Source organism: Nannobrachium achirus (assembly GCF_963921795.1).
Source record: "Nannobrachium achirus genome assembly, chromosome: 7".
Classification (NCBI taxonomy): domain Eukaryota; kingdom Metazoa; phylum Chordata; class Actinopteri; order Myctophiformes; family Myctophidae; genus Nannobrachium; species Nannobrachium achirus.
The window spans coordinates 57156435-57168540 of record NC_137816.1 but is presented as its reverse complement, the minus strand read 5'-3'; the positions used below and the strand labels follow the sequence as shown (position 1 = coordinate 57168540).

General features: G+C 44.7%; 1 protein-coding gene across 1 annotated transcript in view; it reads left to right on the top strand.

The window, feature by feature from the left end:
* The window catches only part of LOC308288866 (insulin-like growth factor 1 receptor), a gene marked incomplete at both ends in the record, with an annotated part of 95763 nt that overhangs the window by 73736 nt on the left and 9921 nt on the right, over nt 1-12106 (top strand). The window contains 8 exons of the mRNA XM_080730341.1: nt 2840-3168; nt 4117-4250; nt 4640-4799; nt 5200-5254; nt 7103-7173; nt 7633-7862; nt 8315-8425; nt 8848-9013. Of these exons, the coding sequence (XP_080586467.1) occupies nt 2840-3168; nt 4117-4250; nt 4640-4799; nt 5200-5254; nt 7103-7173; nt 7633-7862; nt 8315-8425; nt 8848-9013 (1256 nt within the window). The remainder of the gene's footprint in view (nt 1-2839; nt 3169-4116; nt 4251-4639; nt 4800-5199; nt 5255-7102; nt 7174-7632; nt 7863-8314; nt 8426-8847; nt 9014-12106) is intronic.

The window sequence follows — 12106 nt, the reverse complement described above, 5'->3', positions numbered from 1 at the left end:
ACTCGCTTCTCAAACCTTTTTCATGTCGAGGACTCCGTTAGCCCGTGGACCCCCCATTTGAAAAGATTTGCCAGGGACCCCCATTAGAGAAGATTTCTATGGCTCTAGCAGTGATTCCCAACCAGCCGCGGCAGGGAACGCACATGCCGAATCTGAAGCCGGTGGGACGAACGGTTCTCGAGATACGTGGATTACATCTACGCATACAATCAGCTCCGCATACGGTGATTCCGAACGCTTTGCGCCGGTTCGGGAAACCCGCGCGTCGTGTCGGGTCGAGGCCGGGCACGGCACTCCGCGCCGCGGCGGGGAACGCGCATGCCGAATCTGAAGCCGGTGGGACGAACGGTTCTCGAGATACGTGGATTACATCTACGCATACACGCACGCAGAGATTCGTCACATTTATTGTAAGATGATGTGGTGAAACCCTTTTTTGTGATATTTAAAACTTGTATCATGACAGAATGACAGTGAACGATTTATTTCAGGATTGTTTAACGTTACGTTAGGCGATTCAGTAAATGAGCTGCCAGGCAACTTCACAGGCAGCGTCGGACGCTGCGTCAGACGCTGCGTCAGACGCTGCGTCAGACGCTGCGTCAGACGCTGCGAGGGTTGCCAGATAACCGCTCATTTACAGCCCAAAAACAACACAAAAGAAGCAGCCAGATCTGGCTCCTCGGTACCAACGGTACTTTGGGTATTGTAGAAAAGTCAGTACCGTCACATTTTCAGAATCTTGGTATCGACTTGGTACCGAAGTATCGGTTCTGGTGACAAGCCTAGTTGATTGTAAACAATAATAGCGATTCAAAACAGTTGCTCTTCAAACCCTACCTCCATTCGCCGTCATCAAAGCGGAGGGAGCACTTTATGATCACGGCACCAGAGCCTTCTATTGCTCGCTCAGCTGCAGCCCTTCAAGCCTAATTTATGCTCCGTCCCTCGCAGGTGTTGCGTGCAGAGAACCACAGAGAAAAGCATACACACCCATTGTAACTTCAAACTCCATTTTAACCATGATAGATTCATTAAAAACACCCATTATTTTTTCTGGTGACTCATACTACCCTCCTAATACGTGAGCAGGCCGTGTTTTTTCGATAACATTTTTCATTTATGTTTTATAATTTTGTTTTGTATTTAATTTTTCTCATTTTCCCAAAGAATTATTAAAAATAAATAAAAAAGGTTATTGAGAAAACACAAGCCTGCTCACGTATTAGGAGGGTAGTATGAGTCACCAGAAAAAATAATGGGTGTTTTTAATGAATCTATCATGGTTAAAATGAAGTTTGAAGTTACAATGGGTGTGTATGGCAGATAACTTTTACATCAAATATCTAAATATTGATAGAAGTAAATTAAAAACTGTTCAGGGTGTTCATAAAATAGATAATAAAGTGACCAAAAGTTTTTTTGAAAGTGGAATATCCCTTTAACACATTCCCTGCCAAGGGTTTTGCCAAACCTCTATCTAAGAAATGTCAGCCATTAAAAAATAAATAAAAAATTAAAATTAAAAAAGATTAAATATTTTTTGAGAAAAAAATAAGCTCTCAGAAGATGTCCATTGCCCCCTTGCAGTTGGCAGAAAAATATAATCAACCCCAAGAAAAATCCTTTTTTAGATTAACACACACAAACAATTACAGCATGTGGATGGCGGCCATTTTGAAGAAGGTGTGCAGAAAGCTGATTACATGAATTATTTTTTTTATAATTTTTTATCAGCATCACAGGCAGCCCAGAGAGCAGTGAACACATTGCTGTCTGTGCCCCCCAGTACCCAAAAAAATTATAAAAAACGTTTTTGGCAGTTAAATTGTTAAGATGCCTGTCCCAAAAATAAAGTCAGATGTCTTGTCAACTGATGCCTAATTGTGTTTCCTGACCTCAATTCAATTCTGACAAAATCTAAGTCCAGACATTTAAACAATCTGTAAAAGATTCCTGCCCAATTCCAAAAAGGAAATTGAGTTTAGTAACGCGTGGCATGGGAGAGTCACACTGGTTTAATGACTTTCCTTGTGTTTGGCAGCGCGTCTCTCCCACGTCCATCTGATGCTCTGGGTGTGTTCAGTGTCATTCTGTACTTCATTCTCTTCCCCTCATCTGCAGCCTTAACTGCATAAACTAGTAGTCTTTAAGTGACAGATTTAAAACATTGTCTATGTACCTTCATCATAGAATCATAGAATATTATGCATCGCGACGGATAGCTATTTTCAGAGCCCAAGCGCAACCAAACATAAAATGACTTTGACATTTTAGTATTTGTTGACGAAAATGTCGATTATATTTAGTCTTAGTTTTAGTCATCGTAGCTTAGTTTTTATTTTGTTTTCATCAGCGATAAAAAGGTAGGCGACAAACCTTTTTTCTTCATAGTTTTAGTCGACAAAATGAACACTGGTGCACATCAAACTGGGGCACCTTGAAATAAAAAAAAAAGGGTTTAGAATTACAATTACAATTCTGGCATTTAGCAGACACTCTTAATCCAGAGCGATTTAAAATAAGCAAGGACAGCACATGGTAATACATCAATACATCAACATTAATACATCAAATGCATAGAAATAGTCATCCAAAAAATGTACAGTACAGTAGACCAAGAACCTATATATAGTATAATCTAAATTACATATATGGTCATTGATGGCAGGCGAGTGCTACAGTAAGTGCTATGGGCTGTGGTGGAGTCTGAAGAGGTGAATCTTCAGACCAGCTGGGGAGTCTTCAGACAAGCTGGGGAGTGAGTCTAATCACTGACTTACACCATTTCACTGACTCCCTCTCTCTCTCTCTCTCTCTCTCTCTCTCTCTCTCTCAGTCCTCCAGATCGGCGTCGTAGGGACCTGTTTGGCGTGGCCAACTCCACTAGCGCTCCTCCCAACTTCTCCAACACCTCCCTCCCCTCCACCACCACCTCCTCCTCCTCTTCCTCCACTCAGTCCTCCAACAACACCGGCACAGGGGGGAGCAGTGCGCCGCCCCTGGAGCAGGAGTTCTCCTTCCGGGAGCGCTCGGTGAATGAGCGCATGGTGCAGGTGTCCAACCTGCAGCCCTTCACCGTGTACCGCCTGGACGTGCACGCCTGCGACCGCCAGGTGAGGCGCTGCAGCGCCGCAGAGTTCCTCTTCTCCAGGACCAAACCTGCAGGTAACCCCCCCCAAATCCCCCCCAAATCCTTTGTTCCTAACTGAGCAGGACCCCCTATAGAGCAAGGGTTCTTTAAAGGACACCTCTTATATAAAGGGGAGTTCCGGACTAGCTGGCTTACCACGTTAATCTGATGATGATGTCCTAAAAAACGATCTGTAGTGTTTTTTAGTCCTCGGCAGCTCAAACCGCGAGCTGTTGGATTTATTGCTAAATCGCTCGACAATTCTTTTTTTTTTTTTTTTTTTTTTTACATCTGACTTTCATAATGGCGGAAATGTGTGGAATAAAGTGACATGTTCTTGCCACTGCTGCAAAGAGCCACACTCACAATAGACCTCTCCCATCTCCAGTAGACCTCTCCCATCTCCAATATACCCTCCCATCACCAATATACCCTCCCATTACCAATAGACCTCTCCCATCTCCAATAGACCTCTCCCATCTCCAATAGACCTCTCCCATCTCCAGTAGACCTCTCCCATCTCCAATAGGGGCATCTGCAAAACGATGTGATGTCATGGCTCACGTTGGTCTCATGGTGCAGAGCCGTGTGAAGCCACGCTGCTTTGGTGAGATGTAAACAACAGCTGTGATAGGTAGATCGCTTGTGCGTCACTGGTCGCACAAACTAGCGGTGCTATTTATGAGTTAATTTCAACAAGCGTCCCCCTGGCCAATCTCGGCACGTCCTGCGAAACTTGGCGAAAGGGACCCTGGGCGTACAACTAACTTTGAGACGTTTGTGCCAAGATATCTAGGCCAGATGTAGGCCACGCCTCAAATTGTTTGGGGCCGGAGATTTTTTGGGGACCGGAGATTCTTTTGGGAACGGGACAGATGACAGCACAACGGCGCTTTGCAGTTCTCTGTTCTGATCATTGCCGTTTAAAGTGAACCTAAAGTACTGTACCTAAAGTACCTGTGTGTCTCCATCCATCCATCCAGACAAGGCAGACGACATCCCAGGTCCAGTGAGCTGGGAGGGTCAGGACGACTGGGTGTTCCTGCGCTGGCCTGAGCCCCAGAAGCCCAACGGTCTCATCCTCATGTACGAGATCAAGTTCAGACTGACCGCAGAGGTACCGTACCACCCACTCACTGTTGATTTTATTAGATTTCTTTGATATATATATAAATATTTTTTGCCTTTATTGATAGTGCAGTAGCTAGTCGCGACTCGAACCCGCTACGTGCTATCAGGCATCAGAGCCTATGTGGTATGCGCCTGGACCGCTAGGCCAGTGGGCGCCCCAACAATCACTGTCACATAAGTGGCACATTTTGATTCTTAGTTTGTCATAGTCTTTTGAATAAAATGTATTTAGTTTTAGTAATATTTCAGTAATCTGAAAAGTGTCTACTAAATGCCTAAATTGTAATTGTAAACTTTAGATCGTGTGTGTTTTTACGAAGAGCTTAAGTGTGTGTGTGTGTGTGTGTGTGTGTATGTGCGTGTGCGTGCGTGCAGTCTGAGAAGCACGAGTGTGTGTCTCGCCAGCTGTATGCGGAGCAGCGCGGGGCCAAGCTGTCCAACCTGAGTCCAGGAAACTACTCTGTCAGAGTCCGAGCTACTTCCCTGGCCGGGAACGGATCCTGGACTCAACCACTGGCTTTCTATGTCCCAGAACGTAAGACACACACACACACACACACACACACACACACACACACACACACACACACACACACACACACACACTGCGACTGGCGTCCAATGTCCCAGATCGTAAGAAATACTCACACAAGGCCACTGGCTTTCTCTGTACTGAATCGCTGAATGTTTTGCTATAGGCCTGGAAATGGGGTCAAATACTTTAAATTAAGTTATGGAAAAGTTTGGAGACAGTCATTGTTAAACCCTGAATTAATGTGTGTGTGTGTGTGTGTGTGTGTGTGTGTGTGTGTGTTGGTGTGTGTGTGTGTGTGTGTGTGTGTGTGTGTGTGTGTGTGTGTGTGTGTGTGTGTGTGTGTTCATTCCACCAGGATATGAGGGTCATCTCTACGTGATGATCCTGGTCCCCATCCTAGCCGTGCTCCTCACCTGCCTGGCCGTCACCGCAGTGCTGGCCGTCAACAAGAAACGGTTTGTAGAAATATCCCACTAAATCTACAGTTGATTTTGTCGACCAAAATTCACATTGACGGTCCTTGATGGCGTCATGATGCCTGATTTTACACTGGGTTGGAAACCAGACCAAAAATCCGTTGTGATTGGATTTCACTCCCTCTGAAGTAGTGAGGGACCAATCAGGGCCTAGTATCCAAATGTGGGGCAGGTTTATCACCAGAGGCATTTTTTAGTCACTTTATGTGGCTGGCTATGAGTGTCTGTAGCATGAGCTGCAATACCGCAATACCAGTGACCAGTGGCAGGCCTCGGTGAGTGACAAGCTTGACGAGTGTTTTGGTGCTGGATGGAGCTGTTCGCTAGCCTATTGGGTCACCGATTATTTTCAGATTTTACTGGACGTCACCTGACACGTCGATGACTTAACCGGAAACCAAAAAGCTTTTCCCTGTTTTTAGAAAACAATAAACAAGGGAAAAAAAACAGAAGCCTTTTGAGTGGCTTGTCGCCCCTGTACGGGGATTATTTTCAGGTACTAGGAGACCAATGGCCGTCTTTTGAATGCTCCTGTGTATACGGATATTCACATATTCAGCGATTTCTCAAACATTGGTGAAAAAACACTCATGGCGGAGAATGATATGTCAGGGTGTGAGTGTGTGTGATTATGTATGAGTGTGTCAGGCGCCTCGCATATCCTAGACGAAATCTCGTTAACAATTAAACCCAGTTTTAGCTCCCTTTTTTAATGCTTTGAGAACAAACAGAAAGAATAGAGAGTGTGTTGTGTTGTGTGGGAAGAGGAGCAGACTTGAAGTCCTGATTACAAGTCGTAGCCTCTGTGTCTCAGAGCTAGGTTCAGCTAACGTTTGACCAAAATGGAAAACTAGAGATGACAAAAGTCTGTATATCAGGTCCCACTTGTCGTTTTCTTTAGCATAACAAATAATAAATATAGCTGCAAGCAGCGATAAAGTGGCTAAGCAAGGAAAAAGTAGGAAAGCAAAAAAGCAGCAAGGGAAAAAAGTGGCAAAAGAAATCAAAGAAAAACTAGAAGCAGTGTTCTTCCGAGAACAGGTCTCTGGCAGGTCAGGTTTTTTTTTTTGGCTCCTGGTGGCGTTATAATAGACCAATGTGAAAAGGGCGCCACGTGTTCTTGGGCCTTTCACGGCAATCGGACGCTGCATGCATGATTTGAGGCATTTTGTTCCAAAAAAATTGTTTTGCAAAAGTTGACCCGCTGGTGGCACTATAACAGGCCAGTGTGAGAAGGGTGGCATCTGTTCCTTGACCTAGAGGGAATGTGCTTGCAAGATTTCACGCACATCGCAGGCTGTGTTCATGATTTGAGGTGTTTTTGGCCACTTTATCGCTGCTTGCAGCTATATTTATTATTATTATTTATTTTGTGTGCACTTCATAGGCATGTTAGGTCCTTAGATTGCGTGTAGAACGTTTCATGCAAATTCCTCAAAGATCTCAAGATAAAAACAGGTTTAAGCGTTTTACAAACAGCGCAAAATGGCGGAAAATCTAAAGGCGGAGCAAGGTGCATGTCTTCAAGCCAAAAGAGGCAAACGAGGTGTTATACTGAAATGTGTGGCCTATAGGATCTGGTCAAAACGTGACGTAAAATGCGTCACAGCACCGAAATGAGCCAATGAGGAGAGAGCCACGTGAAATGAGCCAACGAGGAGAAAGTCACAGGAAAATGCGAATGAGGGAGAAAACACTACGGGTTAGGAGGAGATACACCAGGCCGCATTCTACCACCTGATAAATGCCATGGCTGTAAAATGTGTTTGTGTGTGTGTGTGTGTGTTTGTTTGTTTATAATCCTTTCTGTCCATTTGTGTCTTTCAGCAACAGCGACCGCTTGGGGAATGGAGTGCTGTATGCTTCAGTCAACCCAGAGTATTTCAGCGCTGCAGAGAGTGAGTCTGTTTGCTATTGGTTTTATTTGGGCGTATATACATATGCATACAGATTAACTCATTTATTCAACTGTATACATTGATTTTTATTTGGGGCAGTAAATGAGTTAACTTAATGTGCAACACTGCTTTCTCTCTCAACAGTAATCAAACCAACATAAAGTTCAAGTGTAGGGTTTAAGTGTAGGGTTTATACACATTTCTAAAGTGTCAATTGAAGGACTTTTTAATACCTCTGAAATTACAAATTAAACACTGGCCGAATTGTCAAGTATTAGAGGTGAAAATAGTGCGCATGTAGATGTTCTATTTTCACAATAGAACCGTGTTGTAATGCCTCAACTCTTACAGTAGTGCTCATCAGGGTGGGGGGGTCCCCAGTTAAAATATGATTATTTTGGGGGTCGTGGCTTGAAAAGGTTGAGAAGCACTGCACTAAAGGTATTTCTCTCTGTACAGTGTACGTTCCAGACGAGTGGGAGGTGGCCCGGGAGAAGATCGTGCTGAGCAAGGAGCTGGGGCAGGGCTCGTTCGGCATGGTGTACGAGGGCCTGGCCAAGGGCGTGGTGAAGGGCGAGGCAGAGACGCGAGTGGCCGTGAAGACGGTGACGGAGTCGGCCAGCATGAGGGAGCGCATCGAGTTCCTCAACGAGGCCTCCGTCATGAAGGAGTTCAACTGTCACCACGTGGTACGCACCGTACAATCTAGAGCAGGGGTCTTCAACGTTTTCAGGACTAAGGACCCCTTAGTTGAGAGAGAGGTGAAGCAGGGACCCCCACAACCTGTTCATAGATTCCATATAGTTTCATCGTTTGAAAGCACAATCATCAGTGTATTTTGGATTCATGACAATTTGTGTTTTCATACATTTAACCACTTGAACCGTCAATACTTAATAAACTTGACCTTTCACTCTGTACTTAGTCTGCTCTTTTTACCCTCTACAGTATCTGCTGTTTTCACTAATTAGGGCAAACATCGGCTATTTTCACAATTTCTGCCCCAAATATTTGACAATTTGGCCAATGTTTGACAATTTTTTATAGTATATGTATTACTTTTGACGCAGTAATGGTGTTATTTATTTGTTCGCTTCCTGGTGGGGGTGTGGTGCTCATGCTGCGTTGTGATTGGCTGCAGGTGCGTTTGCTGGGCGTGGTCTCTCAGGGACAGCCCACCCTGGTGATCATGGAGCTGATGACCAAAGGAGACCTGAAGAGTTACCTGAGATCTCTACGGTCTGGCAAAGAGGTACTAATAACAGCCACTGATACTGTTAACCATGTTAATGGTACCCGAGATCTCTACGGTCTGGGAAAGAGGTACTAACAGCATGTTACTGGTACCTGAGGTCTCTTTGGGCGGGGAAGAGGTACTCATACTGTTACTATTCTCGTTACTATTTCCACCCGGGAAAAAATTAAAATTATAACCGCGTTCATCCATGCTTTAGTTACGGTGCGTAGAAAAAGGCTGGTTTTGACCAAAAATTTTATCTTAGAGAAGAATCCGAGATACATATTTTTTTCTGATTTTCTTAACTCATTGACGTGGGTTGCCTGCTACGATTTTCGTACCTTTTAACATGGGTGCAGCCTGAAAAGGTTGAGAACCACTGGTTTATGGTACAAACATTTAGGCCTCTCTCTCTCTCTCTCCCCCCCTCCTTCCAGGGCCATACGAACCTCAGTGAGTCCCTCCCTCCTCTCAGTAAGATGACCCAGATGGCGGGGGAGATCTCGGACGGCATGGCGTATCTCAACGCCAACAAGTTTGTCCACCGAGACCTGGCCGCCCGAAACTGCATGGTGGCTGAGGACTACACCGTCAAAATAGGAGGTAACAGCCAATGTGTTCTTTCCATTTGTTCAGTAAAAGTGTGTATTGAATTCCTTGTTGATAGCCTGCTTTATTTGCGACCGTAGGTCGCAAGTTTACTATGAAAACCGGCACATCTTGTCCGCGTATCTCTGTCTGTACGTCACGCCTGACCCTGTGGTTCCCCTGACACATCACTGTGATATCACAGGTGATTTCACAGGTGACATCACCTATGTAAAAGTCCATAAAGTCAGTAATCCCTTTTATGCCCATATATGAAGATCCCCGATGTCACTGGCCAGATGTGTGGCCCATAGCTGTGTGGCTGGTTCAGATAGGGATCTCCATGTATGGGCATAAAAGGGATAACATAATCCCTTTATGCCCATGTATGGAGATCCCTGATGTCATCAATATTAATATCTAACTGGACTTCATATGAGAATGCCCATAACCCTAACCCAAGACAGCCCATATCTGTGTGGCTGGTTCAGACAGGGATCTCCATGTATGGGCATAAAAGGGATGTACCATATACAGTACATGGATCTCCATATATGGGTGGGTACCATGGGTCTCCATATACTGTATGGGTAAATGGTCCGATATACACAATGTTCTATCTATATCCAGAATTGCTTTTTTAACCCTAATCTCAAGTGCTGTCTGTCAGTTTGGGGCGCATAGCACATAGGCTCAGTGTGGCCTGACAGCATGTCACTGGTTGGATTCTCCATCCCGACTACCTTTGCTGCGTGTCACTCCCCATCTCTCCTGTCAGTCTACTGTCCTATCAATAAAGGCATAACAGCCCAAAAACATATCTAAAAAAATAAAAGTGCAGTCAATGGGCCACAGCAGAAAGCACTATAAGGCACAAAGGATGCCTGTTATTCCCATGTAACGTTACAGAGCCAGCACAGGTTCTATTGAAGGTCTGTCGGTTGGAAACCTCATATTTCCAAAAACTGTTACTTTTCTAGATTAAATTCAAAAGTAGCAGATCGACAAGCTCAAAACGAGGCATGTTTTGAGCGTTTCCTTTGTGTGACGCTGAAGTATAATCAAGTAGAGCAACTACAACGACAAAGTATTCCATAAGTGTTGCGCTGGCAGTCCAGCGCAACACTATCGCCTTAGGGAAACAAGGAAGTGTCGATCAAATAGAATCGATTTCCGCTTACTGCATCGTCTATTTCTTGCTCCAAATGTTGTCAAAACATTCTTGAGAGAAGGTTTTGTTGTAAATGACATTGTGCGTTTGTTTAACATGGCTGTCATGTTGGATAAAAATAAAATGCAGTGCAGCAGGTGCTCCGAGGCTTTGATTAGACATCGGTCTGCTATTGAGCCCAGCGGTCAGTATCCAGAAATAACACATCACTGAATCCAGCGAAAACGTCCAATCAGAATCAAGCATTCAACCAAGCCGTGTAATAACAGAAGATTATGACCCGAAAACAAAGCCTTTAATTACAAGCTAGACGGTTTGAAAAAAGGAATTTAAAAAACACAGATTTAGTTGTGATTATTTTCATGGAGACAGACGGTTCCAGAGCCCAGGGCTTTAACAGATAACGTTAAAACAAAACAACCTCCCTCTGACAGCTGTGTTCCTCTTCCCTTACAAGTGTTAGTGTTAGTACTCATGCCCGCCAACTTTATTAATTTATCTAGCAGGTCATCAGTACCTATTCTAACAACAGCATGTCAAGCTGAAAACAAGCCAAATCAACACCTGTCAGCTCAGTTTGGAAGCTTTGATCTCAAAGTGTGGTCCAGGTCATGGTTCCTTGAGGGGGTTTCCAAATGGGCCCCCTTATGGGTGTGTAACTCTGAGAGGGTACAAATGGAACACCTTTTTACAGTACAATGGGTGCACTTTTTACACCCCACAAGTTATGGGGATGGGGGGTCCTTGGGAAAGAAAAAAAAAAGTTGTGAAGGAAGTAAGCAATTAGATGGCAGAACTGTGATGTTTGACGCCCCGGTTTCCTGTCTTTGTTTTCGCCAGCCTTCAATGTGTTTTGATATAATTAGTCTTGGAGATTGATTGCGCCATTTCAGGCAACAGTCACAGTGGACAAAGTGTATGCGCCGTCTCCTAACCTCCCCATCCCACCTTTCTTAAACCGTATGGTTCATCGCCGGGCAGATTGTGGAAACAAAACCATGTAAAGGGTGAGCCTTGACTCTCTGACGGCTCCACGCGTGATGTTTTGCATCGGTGTCTCTGCACAGCGGCCATGATGTTCAGCTCGCTAGAGAAAAAAAATCGAACCTCTGTTCGAAGTGGAGCTGTGTGTGTGTGTGTGTGTGTGTGTGTGTGTGTGTGTGTGTGTGTGTGTGTGTGTGTGTGTGTGTGTGTGTGTGTGTGTGTGTGTGTGTGTGTGTGTGTGTGTGTGTGTGTGTGTGTGTGTGTGTGTGTGTGTGTGTGTGTGTGTGTGTGTGTGTTGCAGTTGATGCTCAGGGCAGGCTAGACTCAACAGCACCTCTCTGGTCACCCAGGGTTACTACATACAGGCTACATACAGACCCACCCACCTACCCACATACCCACCCACATACCTACACACACGGCCACGTATAGGGAGCTTGTGTTCCACACAGCTCCAAAAAAACCTTAGAGGTGCAACCCGCAGCAAGGCCCTGCATTCCTTTTCTCCTCAAATGAAGTCATTTCGTACTTCAAAAGATCTCACAAAATGTTGTTTCTGAAAAAAAAAAAAGAAAAAGGATGCTGCAGCCTCAACCGACCCTGAACCGAGCCTTATCTCTAAGGAGGCATGGATACCTAAGCAGCACCTGGCTCTCAGCTGATAGCTGCAGGATGTTGATTGTTGCCCACCATTAGTGCACACAGTCTCTCTCTGTCTCCAGACCAGGGGTTTTCAAAGTGGGTGACGGGGCACCCTGGGGTGCCGCAACAGCAGTCCAGGGGTGCCGCGAGATAATTTTATAATATTTGGAATTTATTTGGCTATTATCTCAATGTTTTCCTCGCAACACAAAACTAGTGAAAACAGCCGATCTACAAGCACGGCTGTTTTCACTAGTTTAGTACATTTTATAGATGATAAATACAAAACGGTTTTGGACATAACGAAGATA